The sequence below is a fragment of the Empidonax traillii genome, unplaced genomic scaffold (assembly GCF_003031625.1).
Source record: "Empidonax traillii isolate 1590-97213 ecotype Southwest subspecies unplaced genomic scaffold, ASM303162v1 scaffold573:size406305, whole genome shotgun sequence".
Lineage (NCBI taxonomy): Eukaryota > Metazoa > Chordata > Aves > Passeriformes > Tyrannidae > Empidonax > Empidonax traillii.
Window position 1 is genome coordinate 211,556 of NW_020955766.1, and position 20,459 is coordinate 232,014.

Genomic DNA, 20,459 nt, shown 5'->3' on the forward strand with positions numbered 1-20,459 from the left:
TGATTTTAAATTCTCATTAAGAGTTTACTCTGGGTTCTCCACTAAAGTTTCTGAAAGCATGAAGAATTAGCAGCATCATTCTGTAGCCATCAAGTCAAAAGAAGGAGAAGGGTTTAAGGTATTTCCAATGCTACAAACCCCAAATCAGATGACCCCAAAAGGAATGGAGACTGTGGTGTGTATGATCTCTGTTTAAAGCACATGCTAACTGTTGAGCATGTTTAACTTTCATTTCCATTGAGGTACAAAACTGTGGTTTAGGCTTGTGTTTGAATACTGAACTAAGCTCAAATGCTAACATGCCTAACTCACCATAGATTAGGAGAATTTCTCACAAAACAGTTTAGTATTTTAGGACTTTGAAAGTAGTTCAGACTAGGAACCAGGACAATGACTAATAGCGTTAGTAGACTGCAACATAAGACAACTCAGACATACTTTAAACAGTAAAAAAAAGTTAAAAAATTAACCTGAAAAATATTTGAGCAGCATTGACATCCAAAGCCCCTGAATCTGCTCATTGTGTTCTGTCTTCAGAACACAGCTTAACAGTTCATCACTTTTTTTAATAAAACACACACAGTAGAAAATGTGGTTTAGACTATTATGTACATTATTTAATCTGTTATTACATACAAGTGCATGCACACATTGCCTATAAAATAGAAGGAAAAGTTTCCTCCTCTTGAACTTTCACGATGTTCTTAATCTCTCTGTAACACTGCAAATATAACAAGAGCAGGATGTCTCACACTGAGTAAACTCAGCTATTTTATTACAGTGTGGTAGGCAACCCCACACTACTATGAATTTATGTTATGTATGAATTATTCTCCTGAATGTTTACTTGGCTGAGTGGGATTTAGAATTATGCAGAAATCCTACAGTCCACTCAAATTTCACAATAAACATAGAGAAGCAAATTCTGCATGGGAAACCAAAAGTAAAAGCTCTGAGTGCCACACTAGCAACTTGCAGCAAATCTTTCCACAGAAATGATTTGGTAAGAATTAGTGAATAATACTCAAAAGCACCAGGCTGTAAAAAGGTGGAAGTTTCCATTACACAAACAAAATTAGCACACTTCCCCACACTCATGCTATAATACAGGGACTTAGGATAACAATAACAACAAAAAAGTCCCATAGGGACTGGGAATCTATAAAACCACTGTCAAATTACTTGGCACAAGGTCTTGTGGTGGAGGAGATCCAACCTAGTTGTAATAAAAGACTAATTTCTTCTCAGCATTACTGACTTCAGAAATATTTGGAACAGAGGTGAACTGGAGGGATAGGGCTCTGGAATTAAACTTAAATAACCTTAAAAACTTAAATAACCCAAGTTATCATTTCTAAAACACACAGTTTATCCAAAAAAAAACTCCAAACAACTGACAATCTGACATATGGGTGTCCACATACAACAGCAACCCAGCACTCACAGCAACAAAACTGCATTGTAGGGGGTGAACAAGTTCAGGACTGATGGCAATAATTGTGTCAAAGAATCTCAAGGTGTGCCTAAGAATGCAATTCAGCCCAGTAGCAGAAAGGATTCCTGCACTGGAGACAGTAATTGAGTCAAAACTCAAACGTTAAAAATATTCCTCTTAGATCTGTATTGAAAACTACACCAAAAAAAAAAAATTCAAATTTGGAAAAGCTTTGCATATTAATTTTCTATGATGTTCCCATTCTTCAACAAATTAATATGATTTTAAAAGCTAGCTTCTGTCAAGTATGTCTAGGGACCTGATCTAAAGTCAATGCTAAAGTCCATTATGGCACTTTGAATTCATTAAAATGAAACTTGTCTCTCCTCTGTAGGGTGCTGAGTGCACTGCATGACCTGATGTGTATACAGCAGAGACTTGTTAGCCACAAGAAAAGAGGTATATAAAAGAAATAGAATGTCTTCCTTAAATTGTCAGTCTTGGGGATTTTTCCTTTTTTTTTTTTTTTTTTTTGGACATATTCCCGTAAAGATTTATATCCTCTGGCCTTTGTTGCCTGGGATCCTTGTCTCTTGCTCTTTACAGTGGAAAAGGAAATTGTACATTAACGTAAATTGCTACTCCTGATACTTCTTCCCCTTGACTGATGGTTTTCTATTACAGGCTTGCAGAATTCAGGCTGGAAAGAAACCCAAGCATCTTGATTGAAAGGATTTGATACATTCTTTTCAAATTCATGCTATCTAAATCACAGCAGGACGACTTGTAATCAAAGTTTTTCAAAAAGAACATAAATTTGGGGAAAAGGAAAAGGCCATTCAGCCCATTGCAAGTCATCTTGGTTAACACAGTTCTTCCAGAATAGTATCTCCCTTCTTCTTTAATGACCCCAGTGCCTCCAATTCCAAACTAGGCTCAGTAGGCTATTGAAAAATTGTATTTCTCTTTGAGTGAAAAGTACTTCCTTGTGTTGGTTCAGAATTTCATTTTTTTCAGTCACTTCCATTTCTGCTTTCCCCTTCAGTCCTTTATAGCCAGCCCAACAGTGAGTCAAGTGTTATTGAATAAGGTTTTCCACCCTGCATTTCTGAGGGTAGATGAGTTTGTAATTCCCTCTTTTTCTCAGTTTTTACAATGAAAAAGAAAAATGAACTCAGCTGTGATTAGGTACAGCCATTTATGACGCCGTAGACTTCAAACCAGACTTCTCTCCCACTTCATTCCTTTTACGGTGTGTTTTAAGCTAATCTTTTAAAACATTGGTATTCAATTTTTGTTCACCTTTTTTCACTTTGGCTGTGTTGACTCTGCTTCTCTGCACCCAGAGTGATGGCTGCACTGTAGCAGAATACTAACCTTAAAAGATTTATGGGTTAGGGGCATGATTTTGCAATTTATTTCAATGCTTAAAAAAAGATAAAAAAATTACCTTAAGAATACAAATTTTAGTATTCAGTATCTGTATAACCTCACAAGCAAAAATTTATAGGTCAGATTAAATAATCTCCAAAGTCACCCTCTGTAGATTTTACTTTTATTTTATTGTTCTGGGGAATGCTGTAGCTTCAAGTTTTACCAAGGTCCTCTTTCATCCAAAAAACTTAATACAATTAGTATCAATTCTGCACTTTGTGAAGCTCACACTGGAAGTTATTAACTGTGTTTCAAGTGGAATGTCAGAGAAACGAAGGGCAGAGAGAGTAATCTTTTCAGCTTCAAAGGCACAGTTGATGACTTGAGTTCACTGGTTAGTGAGAAAGACGTGCATTTTTTATTAAAGGTGTTAGCAATGCATTTGAATCTATAAGCATTTTTCTCTCTTTTTCCTTTCCTTTCCTCATTTTTAGAACTTGGCACTACTTTAGCCTTTTTTTTAACATCCCACATGGCAATGGAACAGTTGCTTTAGTCGTCCTTGTTGTTAACTCAAATGATATTTAGTTGTGTACTTTTGTTTTTAACAGCAAAGCACTTCATCAATACTCTGACAGCACAGAACTTGCCAAAATCTGCCTAACACAGTAATATTAAAAAAAAAAGAAAACAAACAAAAAGATACCAGTTCTTGCTGGTAGTGTCTTTAAAATACCATAAACATCTCTCTCAATAAAGTAAAACTAAGTTAGTTCTTGTGATTTCATACAAATATAGCGACAGTGAAACACATTCAACAGAAACTATTATTCTAATCTTTCCCTTAAACTTATCATTGAAGATACACTTGACAACAACTTTGAAACAAACCAAAGCAACTAAAACTCTTAAGATCCTAAAGATCATCGACTCAGTTCTTTTAAATGAAGTCCAAGAATAAATTTAGAAGCATATTTTCATAGCTTTCTTCTCACTAAATGTTTACCTTTGAGAAGAAAATACAGGTGGATTGTAAAGCCTTTTTACTAGAGAATGGTTTAACAAGAACCAGTCTTTGTTTGTTAACCTCAGAGAAACTGAATTGAGAAAGTTCAAGTTTGCAATGAGGGTAGTTAAGTGCTGAAGAGAAACACCAAGGGGAATTGTAGATTCTCCATTTCCTTAGGCCCTAAATTAAGTCTACATATGTTCTGGTGGATGCTCTTATAAAACCAAGGTTTCTGTGCCTCATTATGAATCAATAAGAATGGAAACCAAACAGAACTTTAGGCTAACTGACCCAGCAGGTCCCTCTAGACTTAGCAGATCACAGATTTTATCTATGAACAACATACCAATAGTGAATAGTCCCATACATATAATCCAAAATTAATGAGCTTATGGATATGTAAGGTTTTACTTGGAAGAAAGGAAAGCACATCCTGTTCTCCTGTAGAGGAAGCACTTCACATATCTGCAAGTCATTGTCAAGCTTATGGAGCACTGCAGGCAGCACTGACAATACAATAAAAACAGCCTGTCCCTCTTTGGACTGGAAAATCCTGGTACATCCAAACCTCTAAATTACCTGTCATCTAGATGGGATAAACTCATTTAGCCCATTTGCAAGCCAAACTGCTTGTAGAGCTGGAAATACTTGATTCAAAAAGTCTCTTGAAAGCTGTGGAATTCTGGCTTTTAAAGCAGCAGCTATGAACAGGTAATTTTTTATTATTATTATTATTTTGAAAGTCACAAGACTTTTAAACCTGAATAGACCATGAAGTTTGTACACATAATCCAGGTTTCATGTCTTGTTTACATCTGAATGTTGAAAATCACTGCAACGAGGTCACCAGTGACTAGAAGCCAGGTGGAAATGGTTACAGCCTTCAGTACACACCGACTCTGACGTTACACCTTACACAGAGGTGGTGACACTGATGACTTCAGTCCTTCCCAGGGACTTTTTCCAAAGGCCTGTGCTTCCTTGCTAGTTACACGTGCAGGCTGAGCTGCCAAGGAGTGCTAAGACCCTACAGACTGTGGCACCTGAGAGAAAATCTCAGGATGAACTGAGAGCAAGGGATGTTCTTTGCAGGCAGACAGCACTTCCAGCAGAAGGGACTCTTAATTTGGAGAAAAATCTCTCCTACTGCCAGTTTACAATAGAGGTTGTTAGACTGCATAATTCATAGGCTTTACAAAAAAAAAAAACAACCAAACACCAAAAAAAAAACCACCCCAGTGTGATCAGAGCTTAGGTTAGGAATGTTTGAATTCTTGACGCATTGCTGAAGCCTCTCTGGAGCTCAGCTGTATAATGGAATCTTTATCAGACCATCAACCAATTGTGATACTTATCTGTACAGCCTTGCATTTTGGGTTAAGTGATAATCCATCAAGGCTGGAAATGATTGTGTACTTTTTAAGTTGCCTACTTCATTACTGCAAGCTGACAGCTGGATGGATTTGTTAGCACTAGAAATATTTGTTCCAGACACAAAGAGCAGGTTCCTAATATATGATATTATGATACTTTCTTTCATGTATTCAGCATGCCTGTAGTGTAATCTATGTCTCATTTATGATATTCATTTACTTGGCAAACTATTCAGATTATGAAATCCATCTTTATTTGTTCCAGAATGCAACAGCCTCATTTCATGAATAATATGACCAAACAACATATAATAATGACGACAGTCTTCATCTTACATCATAATAGATGTTAAGGAGAGAAAATTGCCATTTTCTAAATGGTGCAGTTCTTTGCTTAAGTCTGTAAAAGGTAAAAATTGAAAAGCACGTGGCTGTCCAGGTAACTACCATCATGTGGGTCATGTTGTCAGAATTTTTGCTTGAGGTTGGACTGCTTTAATGCCGTGCCTGAAGGATTACTAAAAAACATCTTTTAAAAGTATTTGAGGACTGGGAATTCCACACAGAAACACTTGGTTTTGATTTTGGTCTGCTCACAATAGACATGAGGATACTTCCATTTTTTTAGCATGTAGCAATAATGCTGTTTCATATTTAGCTTCATACTGCACGAAAAAGTATCTCCTTCCATACCCACATTCTATGCTACTTACTGCTTTGTTGTCTTATTCCCTCTAAGACACAGGGAGATATCTTCTGTGGATGTGCCAATACCCAAAATTTCTAGCCTTAACTTAAAAAAAAAAAAAAAGGAAATATTATTTTCATACTATGCTTGTATAGCCTCTTGCTTGGAGCTGGCATGTTTTTGGTCTGTAATCACCATGCATGTACTGTTTGTTATGATTCTTATTCTCTGAGGACATACTTAGAAGTCTGTAGGAATCCAGCCAATAAAGTAGGAAACTGCTTTAGTTTGGTTTTGTTGGTTTTTTTATTTTGCCTTGTCGGGTTTTTTTGTTTGGTGGCTTGTTTTGTTTTGTTTTGTCTCTGGGATTGTGGGGGTGAAGGGAGAGGTTTAAGTTTTTTTTTTTTTCCCCCAAATGATATCATAAGAATGCTTTTCCTGGCTCTCTATCAGATCTATCTATCAGATCTAAAAACCAAAGAGTTTTTTGGGTCAGAACAGATGCTACAATCTCCTCTGTCGATCTTAATTTTGTGAGCTCTGAGAATTCGCAGCATTAATTTTACCTCCAAGCTTGGCCTGTGGGATGAAACCCAAATTAAATGTTGCTTTGGAAAAGGAACAAATACTCTGTTACCCCTAAAATGGGCACTGTGAGCTACTAAGCCTCATGAAAATATCATGGTAGAATTTAAGAAACTCCAAGTCCTGTTCACAACAGCTACATATTTTGATATAAAAAAAAATTCAACTGCTCGAACTTAAAACAGCTCTCGGATCCTGCCATCTTGCTCTCTGCTCTCCTGGCACTCTGGATTTCTGCTTTGGGTTTGTCCTCCTGGTTACAGAGAAGCCAAGACTTGTGTGTCTGCTAATGAGCTGAGGCCAGACACGAACAAAGCTCTGGAGTTTTCTTCCAATGTCAGAGCCCTTGGCAGCAGAGAGAACATGGAAAAGGAGGCAGACAGGGCTGCACTCCTGCATCTCCTCTCTGCTCCCCTTAGCCAGCAGTGGACCTTGGGAAACAGGGCACCATTTCTCCTCCTGGCCTTCTCTATTTAGCCCACACAAGTGCCAGTGAATGATAGGGTGCTTTCTATCCCCGGCTGCAGGTGCTAGGGAAGGTTTTCCAGCTGCTCCTTAGCTGTAGCCTGCAAATGTTTCACCTCTGTAACAGCTCTGACCAGAGACAGCCCAGTTTCAAGCCTCAGGGAAAGAGGCCTGTAAAATAGGTTTGTGATTTCATCATGGTCTAACTTAGGTTTATTTTGATTTGTTAACCCATCATCTAAACAGCTGAGAAACAAGCAGAATGGAAAAGTAATGGCAATGAAAGAAATGGTTATAAAATCATGAAATGGCCATTCTTGAAAGATGGTGCTAAAGGCTTACTTGAATGCCTAATGGAAAAAAAAAATAATCTAAAGAACTGTTGGTTTGAATCTCAGATTGTTTGGCCTCCCAAGAAATCTAGACACCATATACATCAGCAGGAGACTAGTGTAAAAGAAGGGAGAAAGAAGTAAAACCCAGAAAGTTGTAATTTTCTTACCCAGCTTGAATAAAACTATACACAAATTAGGTTTTATGTCACTGCCACAGAAGCATTTGGCTTTTAGCTCACTGTCATAGGAAACTGCTTTTAACATTAGACAACCATCATTTTTGTTATCAGAGTTGAATGCAAGTAAGCACACACAACTATATTTAAGGTATAAGTCTGCCCTTATCTCCCTTGCCCCTCACATATTCTACAGCTTATCCTTGCTTTGTTGTTTCTTTCTTTGTCAGTATCTCAAAGTGCCAAGTTATAGTAATGAGATTAAGTGAAAGAAAAAATAAAATCACAAGGAAAGAACTGGCAATGTTTTAGCATTTTTGGATAGGAAAAGTATACGAAGACTACAAGTACTGTCCCAATAGTTTCTGCATTCAAGCCATAAAGAAATAATTATTCTAGTAGGGTTTGGTCTTGTTTCTTAATATAGACTTCAAGGTAAAAATAGGAAATTAGAAAGCTATGTAATTTTTTAGCTAAGATGGTTGAATTTTATGCTATTAAACAGAAATATTCACAAATTAAATTATTTCAATTTCAAAATTAGTACATCCTCAAACTCTTCCTTACACCACTGTAAACTCTTCTTCTAAATTTAGCTCCACAGATCTCCTTTAAGAAATCCTCCTTTTAAACCAGAGCCAAAACCAATAAAAGCAAAGTGGATTATAATAAAGCAGGGATGTCATTCACATATGAATGTGTACATTCGTTGGCTTTGTGGTCACCCTGACAAATAAACTCTTGAACTTCCCAGTGCAGCTGCCTGGGAGCAGCATCACGTCTCTGCTGTACACAACAACTTCTGGAGATGCTTTTGGGCATTTCTATATAAAGCTTTAAACATTCTGGTACAGTCATTATACAAGTGAGTCAGCTGAGACTGAATCACTCTGATATGTGCAATGAACTGAATGGATCTATCTTTTGAGTTCGGGATATTCTTGCAATGTTCATTTTGCACGTATTTTGGAGCTGTTGGTGAGGTTGTAATCTTCAGTACTAAGAAGCCAAAATAAACAAGTTTTATAACCTCTTTGACTTTTTTTTTTCTCCTCTCTCCTTGCCAGGAATCTTAAGTCCTTGTCAGGACTTCAACAACAACAAAAAAATTGTTCTGTTTGTGTGTGGGTGATTAACATAATGCCAGCCTGTGGGAGGGCTTTATGTACATTTATGTGCACAAGCTTCTTTCCTCTGTGAATCTAGAAACACAGAGCTGTTCTGACTTGAGGTGGCTTCTCCTGGACTTGTAATCATATTCCCTCTCCACCTATAGGACTTTGAATTACTGGCATGGCACCACCTAAATTAGCTTAATACTAACAAAGAATTTCTCCAATGGAGGCCCCCCTTGTTTCACTTTTAGGGGCCAATCCACAATCCCCCTGTGCCTCTTTCCAGTCATAAAAAGGAAAAATAGCATGGATCCATGCTCAGCTTTCACAAATAACATTACATAAATCTGATAGAAAGACAACTGCTCACACAGTGTATAATTATTCTTTCAGCAGCCCTCCAGATTTGTTTCTTCTCATACATTTTATTCTCATTTTGTCGTACATTCCTCATCACGGTTATTAGGCTTTAAGATACCCTTGACAAATATATAAAGGGCAATACTCTTCACTGGCATCAAATTATGTTTGGATTTTTTGAGTTAGTAGGTAATGTACCAGTAAAAGAATAATTAATTCCTGAAGGACTGAGCACAAAGGCAAGCATACGTTTGTCTGAGAAAGTGAAAAGTTTGACTAAACAGGAAGTTTATGAATTATCATGCTGTCATCCAACTGGATCAGTAGCTTTTTTCACGTTGTTTACTAAATGCCATGCAAATTAAGACAGCAATGGATCACACGGTTCCAGAATTAACTGATGACTTTTGGAGAATCTTTTCCCCATTAATTCAGACTTTTGATAATGAGGAGGCACAATCACCATGATGCAAAATGCCTTAGATTTACAGATTCTCTTGCCTCTTTATAGCCTGTGTCATATAAAGACATTTCCTGTGACTGGATGTGGAGTAACATCTCCTCCAAGCGGACTGCCTAAAAGTCTTGCAGAATAGAGGAATGTCCTGTAAAATTTACCTGAGGTGATTCTTAAGTATCAAGTAATAATTTTAGAAATCTGTCAATCAAGTTTATTTTGTCAGCTATTGGAAATCCAGTTCAAAGATATTACTAAATAGTATGCACTACCCTATGAGCTGGGGCAAACTCCTGTTTCTTTAAGGCATGATCCAATAACATAAGACAGAGAGAAATGCTGCTCCCAACAACAAAAAAAAATAGTTTTGAAGGTTAAGAATATATGAATACTTTCTCAGTTTAACGTCCTTATATATTCCTTCATGTCAAAAATCTTATTGAAATAGGAAGCAGAAGTGTCAAAGTGATACTTTTTGCTCAGCCAACAACAGATACTACTGAAAATCTGCCCCCTCTCCAAAATGGCTCTTATGCCATTTCTACCTTGCTGTGTTGGTGTTATGAAAATCTAGATAAGGTTCAGTCCATTATTTCAGGATAGGATAATTCTTCCTTCACAGCAGTCACTATAAGTTTGCAAACATTATTTGTTTTAAGGGTCCAAGAAAGGAGATGAAGGGACCTAAGGAGAGCATCTTCTCCATTTCCCTCTGCCATGGGAATCAAGCACTTTTAATGAAAGCCAGGATGAAGGAAATCATAGAACTTAAATAGCTACAACAGAGTCACTGCCTCCTGTGCATTTACAAAGTGTCTCCACTAAATGCCCTTGCCACTAATTCAGGGGATTCATTTTCCCCATTGAACTTGGAAAATAACTCTTCATCACAGTCATATTGATTTCTTTTTCAAAAGCAAAACCAAACAAACTGGTACCTTCAGCTTCTTTGCAGAACATATCTTTAAATTTTCTGTCCTTGTGTTTTGATCTCTATTTGTAGACATTTTTCAGTGTGACCCTCCTGGTAGAAACAGCACTCTAGTTGTCATCCATTGTTGGATAAAACACCAATTGTTTCAACCTTGTCCTCATCATTCATCAATAGGATCACTAAATTCCTTCATTTTCGCCTTTCATCTGGTGTATTTCTAAACACTTTTGTTTTGTTACATTTCTCACAACTTGCTAGTTTCATTTTGCACCTGGTTTTATGCCCAGTCTCCCGTTTCTTCCACACCGATCTACTCTATGATTTATGTTTACAGCAGCCTCTTGTTTTGACATTTTCATGGTGTTTGATTTCTCAGATTGTTAGATAATCAACTTCATTAGTTTATTACATGTGTCCTGTCTTTTCCTCAGCATTGGGGTAGGGCATAATTTTCCTTTCAATACAAGCTTTTCAGGAGCAGACTTTCCACGCTCATTCGTCCCTTTGCTTATCTTCCCAAGAGACCATAACTACCTTCTCAGTCATTTTGCTGGGAAAAGTGAGTGCTTTTGTTTTAGCAATTTGCTAAAGTTGCTCACGTTTTAGCAATTGATCCCCTCCACCCATATTTCCTTCCTTGACTCTCTCTTAAAGCAGCGTCTCTTTGTAACTGTGGCATCAAATTACAGTCATTCCCATGTGTGTTAGAGTTGAGGCTTAGAAGAGAGTTCTCCTGTTTCAGATCTTCCTCTTGGTGCTGGGCACACAAATGATAAAAATCAATGCTTCATAGTGAAGGAAAATGAGGCCCTAAACTTCGGGTCGTAGGTAAGACAATGCCTTAAAAACATGAATATGACACATATATAATCACAACAGTGACACAGTTTAGTTATGGCCACATAACAAGCAAGAAGAAAACAATTCATTAAGGACAGAAAAAACCAGCACAGCGCACCAAGAACTTTATCCTTCCAGTATGTGAGCCCTCAGAAAGCTGGCAAACTTCTAGTGCTTGACACAAAACGCTCTTTTATAAAGACCTGATAATACGTGTCATTCTGTTTCTTCTCAGGAAATGTTCTTGCAACCACTCAGACCCATGAGCACTGGGCTATTTTCCATGGTCTATCCCTTTTTTTTCTGGAGGAAAGGGATTACTAGAACACTTGTTCTCTTTTTCACCGAAAGAACAATATTTGTTTTACATTAAAAGCAGTACTAAAGCTTAAAAAATGTAATTTCAGGTTTGATGCCAGTTTATTCATGGAGGCCACAATAGTAAAATTCCAACGCCCTATGGAGGAAGAAGTTGGGTGATCTGATGCTATCACAGTCTTTAGACAATGGACTTGCAAATTAGCTCAGCTTCTTCTTGCAAGTTAGGTCCAGAAAGAAGAGATTTCGTGACACTGTCTTCACTTTCCTGGCTGGCCTAGCTGTACCTCATCATGTGAACAGTTCCAGTGTGGTAAATGAATATTATTTCCTCTCCCTTTGTGCAATGAAAGCTTTCAAGAGACCACATAGGAAACTTCTGCCATGTCATTTACCATGAGAGATTCGTAGCTACCCAGAAGATGATAATCTGTGAAACCTTGCACACGCATCTTCCCTATTTAACTGTTATCTGATGAGTTGCTGAATGCAAGAGTAAAATTAACCTTTATATTTTGCACATAAAGAAATGAAGCATTACTAGAAACATCTGAAAAGCTATAACAGACAAAAACCCAACAGGATGAGTGGGCAGCAAGGGGAGAGAGAAATTTCAGCTTATTTACTCTAGTTCTGGTGAGATAACAACACCCTAATTTACACCTTAAACTGTAAAAGACCAACAAGGGTGATGTAAAGCAATGCCTCTGTTATCAAGCCAGACTGCATCAACAGAAATTCCAGTGCTGAGGTACCTATCTTGTTTTAAATGGTAGCACCCAAAATAACCACTCTTAAAAGGTCATGTTTATTTAAAAATAGCTTGCTTGCATTTTACATTAAAGTTAATTTACTAACTTTAAAAAAATTAAATGCAAATCTATACAAATAATTTAAGCATCCTGTCAAAGTTCACATACTGCTAGAGCAATGAAAATATTCAAGGTCATACGAAATCTTTCTTAACCATGAACCATCCTGGGGATTATTCTATTAAAGATATATAGTATGCATTGAACTAAAACGTTTGAACCCTCTCTTTAGCAATATCTACCCTTCTCAGAAATAAAACCTAAAATTTCCTATTTATAATGTGCTTTCCAGGCCATAACAAAGAAGCATACTGTACCTCTGATGCTGGTGGCTGTTGCCGAGGTGGTTGTGCTGGCTGTTAAGGCTACAGTGGTTGTGACTGTTGCAGTGGTAAGGGAGGGGATGACAGTAGTGGGAAGCAAAGTGTTGAAAACATCTGGTGAGTGGAAAAAAAAAATATAAAATAAAATCATATCATGCAAACAAAGGAGAACCATAACAGTGGTTTAATTTGTAAATACAAGAATGTTGAAAATGACTAAATTAAAACATGATTAACATAAATTATTACAGGTACAACAGAGTACCTTTAAATTCTTGACATTTATCACTCTCAATTTTTTTAGTCAATCTTTGAGCATATGGAATTTAAAACTCTGTTAAAATGACCAAGCTTCCACAGATCTAGAGAGTGACGGTTTAAGTGACAAGAATCCATTTCTGCACTGAGCCATTTTAAATGCCTCATAGAGTAGAAACCATACACAGATGAAACATGCTGTGTCAGAGTGGGAGATGAAAAAAAACACACCATCATGCTAAAATAAACACACACACACACATGTTAACGAGAAATGGCTGTATGTTAAAACACCCACTTTCAGACAGACTCAATGGAGGGAAAAAGGGGAGAAAATGCTACTAACTATAAGAGCTGCTTTTTCCGGATTGCTTTTCTTCTTCCCACACATTTGATTAAGACACAGTTGTCTGCTAAGATCCAGAGCAGAGCAGATTTCAAAATCTTTACCCTAATTAGCAGGCACATTTATCTTTCAGTCATCCATTTATTGTTAGTACACACATCAGGATTTCTCTAAAACAGCTTCGAACTGAAAATCAGAAATTCTAATAATATTGCTATTAACAAACCCGTGCTTGTAAGTCAGAAAAAATGCATAGCCCTGATGATGACAGCATCCTGCAAAACCCTTCAGCTTTTGATCAAGTGCAGGTGTGCCAGGCTTGAGGGCACCACTGCTTCACTGCAGAGCAACCAGCAATGTCTGTAGCAAAATGCTCCAGCACAGAGCAGAACATAACCAGATGTACAGAGAGAAAATCCTTTGATTACACTGCCAAAAGCAATAAAGACCAATAGGACTTTGCTTATAAGGTGATTGCAGGTTTTAAAGAACAAACAAACAAAAGCCCTGAAGAGAACTAGAGAAAAGCACTTCCATGAAGACATAAAAAGCATCTGACATTTTTCAGATTATTTATATCGCAGGTTTAAAAGGAAAGGACTCGTTTCTTGGCAGTTGATGGTGAGTAACCCATTCCATACTGATTTCAGTGAAAATATTTCTGAAGGGTGCTATTCAATGCAATAAAAGAGCCAAAATCTGCCCCACAATCTGTCTTCCCTTTGCTGTGGAACGAAATGCAATTGGTCTCTGAGTACCATCAATTCTGACTGAAATCAATGGAAGCTGAAGCAGCTCAGAGCTTTTCAGTACTGGGCCCTACTGAACACACTGCAGACACAGGGTCTGTGTTCAGCATTGCATAATTACTCTCTTAAGACCTCAAAGTAGCATACTTAACTTATTTTCATACTGGACAACAGATTATTTTGCAACTTTAAAAGTCTCCTTGTTAGTTAACATCTGTAAGTCACCTAAAATTTTCTGTATCCCTCTAGTTTTGATAAAAACCAGCACTATCCCCTCCGGAATCTATACTTGTGGGATTTTCCCCTTCTGAAGTCTTCAGACAACAGTGCAAGATCCCTCTTTCATCTGTTGTATACTGATATTTAATCTATTTCTCAGTACAAAATATTCTCAAGCCAGAAAAATTAGAACAGACTTTAAAAAAAACCCTCGATGTAGCCATATTAATCACCAGGAAAAATGATAATATTACCTGGAGTGTGAGTACCACAATAATTAAACAGAACTGAGTATAACAAGCATTAGAAATAAATTAACACGTTAAAAAGATACATGTCACATGTACTGATCTATGCAATTTCTTCTCATAAAGGGAAACTCCTTCCCTGATAAGTATCTGCTAAAAATGAAATCAAACAGGAAAAACCCCACCTACTTCATAAGAAAAGCAAAACCTTGTTTACTAAGAAAGCTTTACAAATCATTCCTGTACGTAAAACCTAATTAGTGTGACTTAGGGTTCCATTAATTATCTTTCTTGAATATGCCATTTACTTAAGATTCTGCAATGGCAAGTTGGGGTTTTATGGCAGTGCTATCTTTTCTGCAAACACACTGTCTACCTATTTTACCAAAGAACAGCTTACATGAGTGACTGGTAAACTTAGAAGTCGATTGCTTTCTGGTTTCTCTTCTGATTGAAGCATTTCCAACAAGATTTCTCAGTTTAAATGAAAGGCTATATACGAAAAATTCCAGTTAATAGGAACTAGGATATATCAGCGTTTTAATACAGATGTGATAAATCCATCTTCTCTCGTCAGATCAAGAATAATGAAAACTTTTGCAGAAATGAAGTTTCCTGATCAAAGTCATAAACTCTGACGCCAAACATCAAAATGGCAGCTCGTCAGAAGCCTCAAAGAAAAACATACGTTCACAAAAGAAACGTAAATACAAGGAATAACATTCGCTTTGTTTCTTCCTTTGCAGAGTAAGGTGAAATTCACCCTGCAAATGGCTACAGTTGGTCTGCTTTGCTCACAGATTTGCTCCTAAAGACCACATACAAGAGAGGAACAAGGAATCAGCAGCCTGAGGAGCACTACCCTGCCCAAGCAATTAAATCTGGGTCTGCTCTGGACTCCAGAAATGTCTGGTTCATACCTGCCTAAGTTTGAGGCTCTGCCCCGGGGGAATTGCTTCATTAACACCATGAGAGTCTGCAACAGGAATGTGTAAAGCACACAGATAACACATTTTGGAACTCCTGGACCATATCTTGCCCTTAAATCCTGTTTTGGACAGCCCAAATCCAGGCACAGCATTCAGAAAAGCAGCTGAGCCTCACTTACGTGGATGGGGCCTCTCAGTCCTATTGAGTCTGACAGAAAGGGTCCTGTCAGTTCTTCCAAGACTTCTGGATTCTCATGAAAACTTTGTCTTTCCCTGGAAAACGCTTTTGCATGAGGGAATGTAGAATATGCACTTCAAAAAAAAAACCCCAGAAGTAATGTACAGTGGTCCTCAGTCTCCCCTCTCAGTACTGCAGGTTCGAAAGTTCCCAAAATCAGACAGACTTCAGGTAAAAAATGATACTTATCAGCACAGGCTTCTGTTTAAGGCACCTGGATCACTGTGTTTCATAGAGGGTGTGCTGCTTCATTTTTATGCCAGAAAAGGGAATGACAATTTGACCTGCTTCTAGTCCTGCAGGATTTTTTTTTTTTTATTTTTTTAAATGCAGGGTACATCTTTCTTACATCACTAGTGAGGCACACAATATGTTATCCAGAGCTCCCTGCTGGCAGCTGCTCAAAAAGATGCTATCAAAGGGACTATGAAGATTTGTCCTCTTGAGCTTTCTGTCAAGAAGGATCTATAAAGAATGGATTTGCAGATTTCTGCCCAAGAAACCGGTGTTAGAGTGAAACTTAATTCCATTTCCTTGTCTTGCAATTTCTGAATCTAATTGTACACAATGTTCAGCTGTAAGCAAATCTTTGTTTATGCCTCTCATGCCACTAAACACCAAGGATCATTATGACCAAGAGACCTCATAGAGTGGAACTTTTTAATTCAAGTAGCCATACCCAAATCACTGCACAAGACTGTTATTTCAGTAATACTATAGTATTAATCCCTAGCCTCCTGTGAAGCAGAAAATAGCTATATTTTGCAGATGGGGAACCAAAGAAGATAGAAAAGCCATGCTCAGAGATCTAGAAGTCAAGCAGTAATTGTCACCATTAATTTTGAAATCTCACTTCTAAACTGGATGTCTGCTGACAGACATTCAGCCAGAAATCCAATAATGTATTTAAGTTGGTATTAATTTCAAAATCTTGCTAGCTCTGAAATACAAACAATTCAGGGAGAACTAATTGTTTCCATAAAAGTTGTTGGAAATAGAAAAGGGGTTGACCTTCACGCCAAGGGGAGTTACTGACTCCAGTCCCAACTCTTTTTCACTTATGTTCCCACAGCTTATACAGGTAGGACCTGAACTGGATTTTTGACAAAACATATGGGCTCCTGACCTCTCTCTAGTGGCACAAGGAAGTTTGATCCCAAGTGGATGGAGGAAAAAGGAGGAGCAAGCAATGCTTGGCTTGGTCTGGGGGCTGCTCCTTGGCAGAGCTGCTCAGGAGTGGCAGAGGAATGTTGCACAAGGTCAGCTTGAAACGGTGTCAAAGCTGTGCCTGATCAAAATTTCCTGTTTGCCTCCTCTCTCTTGAATTGATGCTGCATTCCTCTCACTAAGGCAGAAGACATTCATCCATTTAAGTGCAGGGAGCCTGGACAATTTACTCTCACTGCAGATTTGGCCTTAAGCATTTTTACTCTCCATCTCCAAAGAAATGAGAAATGGTTCTGTTTGGTTTAGCAGGCTTATGTGAAAGATAGATCTGACCTATTGAAAATATTTGACTTTTTTTTGGTAAAAACACAACTGATATTTTGACATGACTGAGCACAAATCAGACAACAATAGCTGAAGTTGATAAAAATGTAAAGGCTTTTGTTTCAAGCTTGACAAAGGCTGACAGAAAAATTAGAGGACAGAGTGATAATGATGGATGGCCCTTGCTGTATTTTGACTGAGAATGAAAGAAATTTTAAGTGGTAAACTGAACTGAGTGATGACCTACCTGGGAAACAATCTCACTGCTCTGTGCAAAATTTAATCAGTCTGTGGTATGTAGCACTAAATAATTTAGCAAGGTTTTAAATTCAAAGGGAGCTGCACTTACCCTTCCTCTAAGAAAACGGGATTGAACAAAAGGATCATTCAGCTTGAATATCGTGTGCCAGCAGCTCCTTAGCACTTTGACTGAATGATCATGAACGCTCATGGACAGGAGGTCAAGGGGTTCTTTTTACTAATTGATTCAGATTTATGAAACTCTGAAATGGCAATTATGTGCTTGACATTTTTGCTAGCAAATCAGGTGTCATTAAAAATATTCAAAGTCTTTTAACAAAAGCTCCATGTGGATCTGTATCACTAGTTATAGCATGAGAGACTTCTGGTGAATGAGTTCATATTGCAAGACACACAGCCGGGCTAAAATGGCCAGGCAGCTTAGAAGGAATATAAAATAAATTCACATACTCCCATAATTGCAAGACATTTCATGGGCCTGTAGATGATAGTACAAGTTAGAAGATGCGAGACATTTGATTTAAGTTTGATTAAACATAATTTAGTTGCACAGTCATGACAGAGAAAAAAACCCAAGTGCTAAGAGATACTACAATTTTAATGTTGCTTCTCTTTCTTCCTGAGTTAGGAACTGGTAAGAACAATAGTTTTCTTATAGAAAATTTTATAACTTGGTGGTTGGTTTGTGGTTTGTTTCTTTGTTCTCTTTTCCTCCCATTTCAAAAGCAAGAGGTTTCAGTAGCAAATGAAGGAGGATGAAGTATTTTAAATTACAGCCAAAAAAGACTGTCTCCATCTGTTTTCAAAGAGGCAACCAAAAAAAATTGGAATCTGCACATCCCTGGACCAAATTCTGTCCTTAGAAAGTAAAGAATATAACTCAAAAGAACAAAGCCTATTTCAATATTAGTACTTAGTACAGTATGGTGTCATCCCAAATCACTTAAAATGAGGGCCTGATATCACACTGTGGCACATTTTACAACACATGCTCTTACCAGAATTGCTTATGACAAAATAAAAAATGTGATGAATATGAAAAAACAAGGTGTAGCAGCAAGTTATTTCTGATTATGCCATCTCATTTGACACTGAAATATGAAGAAAAAGCCAGCTTCCCTAAATTGTCCTGAAACAACTCCTCTAAGTGAATATCTCATTTATTTTGTGCACCAGAGCAACAGCAGGACTCACAAAGACTAGGGGTGTGTGAAAGGCTGATTTTCCAGCAGTAAAGCAGGTCAGGCTCAGGACAGGTGTGTGAGCTGTCAGAGAACAAGCAGCTCTGGATCTCAGGCAGGTGACAAGAAAGAAGCAATGGGAAGGAAGTGCCTCAGTGTGCTGGGAAGGACATGGTAAGGGAGAGGAAGTTCTCAGGGCTGAGAGCAGTGACCGGCTCTGTGACTTTTCTCCTCCCTCAAGGTGCATCTGCCCAGTCTCAGGCCATCTCTCAGCAGTGCTGTGGGACCCTGGGTCATGAGGAAGGGAAGGGTATTTATGTAAAACCCACCTCTGCCACCTTCCAAGGGGCCTCTAACAAGCAGGGCTTGCTGAGTGGAAGCACCCCCACCCTTCCTCTTGCACTGATCAGAATTTAGTAGGCACCGGGACTGTGTGTTCTCTAATGCTCATGAGTACTTGCTAAAATTCAAAGAGTAGCAGCAAATACAGGAAAAAAAAAAAAAAAGGCTTTTTTCTTTCTCTTATTTCTTTTTCTTCTTTTTTTTTTTTTTTTTCTTTTTAATGGATAGAAAAACATGACCTTTCCGAAACAGCACAGATGTTGCCACAAACACAGCTTTGTCACCTGGAGACCAGGGTAGTCTGTTGTACACACAGCTGGTGGAGTTGCACACAGGGACCCCAGGAAACCTGAACCAAACATTTCCCAGGAAAGCATCTAACGTGAACGTTTACATATTGCACTGGCGGCTCGTACCTTTCAAAGGGTTGGGTTTGACCTTTGAAGCCCTCAGTGCTTACTTTAGGGATCATTTTGCTCCCCACAGCACTCCACTGAATTTGCTATCAGCAAAAGCACTCTGGCTGCAGCTCCCTTGGAACGGAAAGAGAAGTTTTCAATGAAGGCCCTGAGATGCAGGAACATGCTCCTTTTTCACCATCCATCAGGCTCATTGTTTGTCACCAGTCCAGCCATTTAAAAAGCTTACTGTTCTTGCTCTCAGGGAAGCAGAAGAATAAAAGGTGACATAATGTGGTATCTCTCAACACATTTATCTATTGCTGTTCAGTTTTGGTGGGGCAGATTACATTAAGTGCAACATTTGTACTGTAGGAAATGAATGGGCTGTAATGTGTTATTTCCTGATTTCTACTTTGTGCTAAAACCAGGTGATACACAGAGAACATAAAAGGATAAGTTTGATAATAACTTAACTAGCTGACTGGACATTGAAAAATATCTTAGTACAAGAAAAACTCCTATTCTCAATTAGGTAATTCTTTAATACTGAAGAATCTGTTTTTGAGTACTCTAAGTTTTACTTTCCTAATGGTTACTATTGCAAGATTTACCTCTAAGGACAAATCAAACCAAGTATTCAACAAAAAACCTAATCTCCCATGTTTTGGAGTTATATGAATAAAATACAGACTTCAAATTACAATTTACTTTAGAAGTAAACTGCAAGACCTAATTTTTTTCCCCAACTTAGCATAAGTTTTGCTAGCAGTTAAAAAAAAAAGTCCTTTCCAATTAAATAGTAGTAATAATAACAAAGCCTATTATTTTAAAGGAGTCAATCTCTCTTGCATAAAAGCTCACGTTTCTCATTAGTTACAAATACTGCACTGAAGATTATGCAACTTGCCTGAAAGAAATTAGGTAAAATTTGCAGAGCACGGAGGAGGCTAAGGAAATTATTTTGCAATTCAATGTTTTAAATAAAACAGTAGTTTTGGAGCATTGTTTGAGACCACAGCCTCAAATGAAGAAGCTTTACCTACAAAAAGGCATCTATGTGTGTCTTGATTTTGTTCACAACCCTACATTAACAAATATATACACAGTAAAGAATGGATCTCTGCCTTGAAGATTTGTAAGGTCATTATTTGGACAGTACAGACCAAATGTTAGCGAAAAAGAGGCAGAATTATTCCC

The 20,459-nt window shown here is 37.8% G+C and overlaps 1 protein-coding gene across 1 annotated transcript in view; it reads right to left on the bottom strand.

The window, feature by feature from the left end:
- Positions 1-20,459, bottom strand: part of CADM2 (cell adhesion molecule 2) — a 201,202-nt gene that overhangs the window by 29,712 nt on the left and 151,031 nt on the right. The window contains exon 9 of the mRNA XM_027897992.1: positions 12,594-12,713. Within this exon, the coding sequence (XP_027753793.1) occupies positions 12,594-12,713 (120 nt within the window). The remainder of the gene's footprint in view (positions 1-12,593; positions 12,714-20,459) is intronic.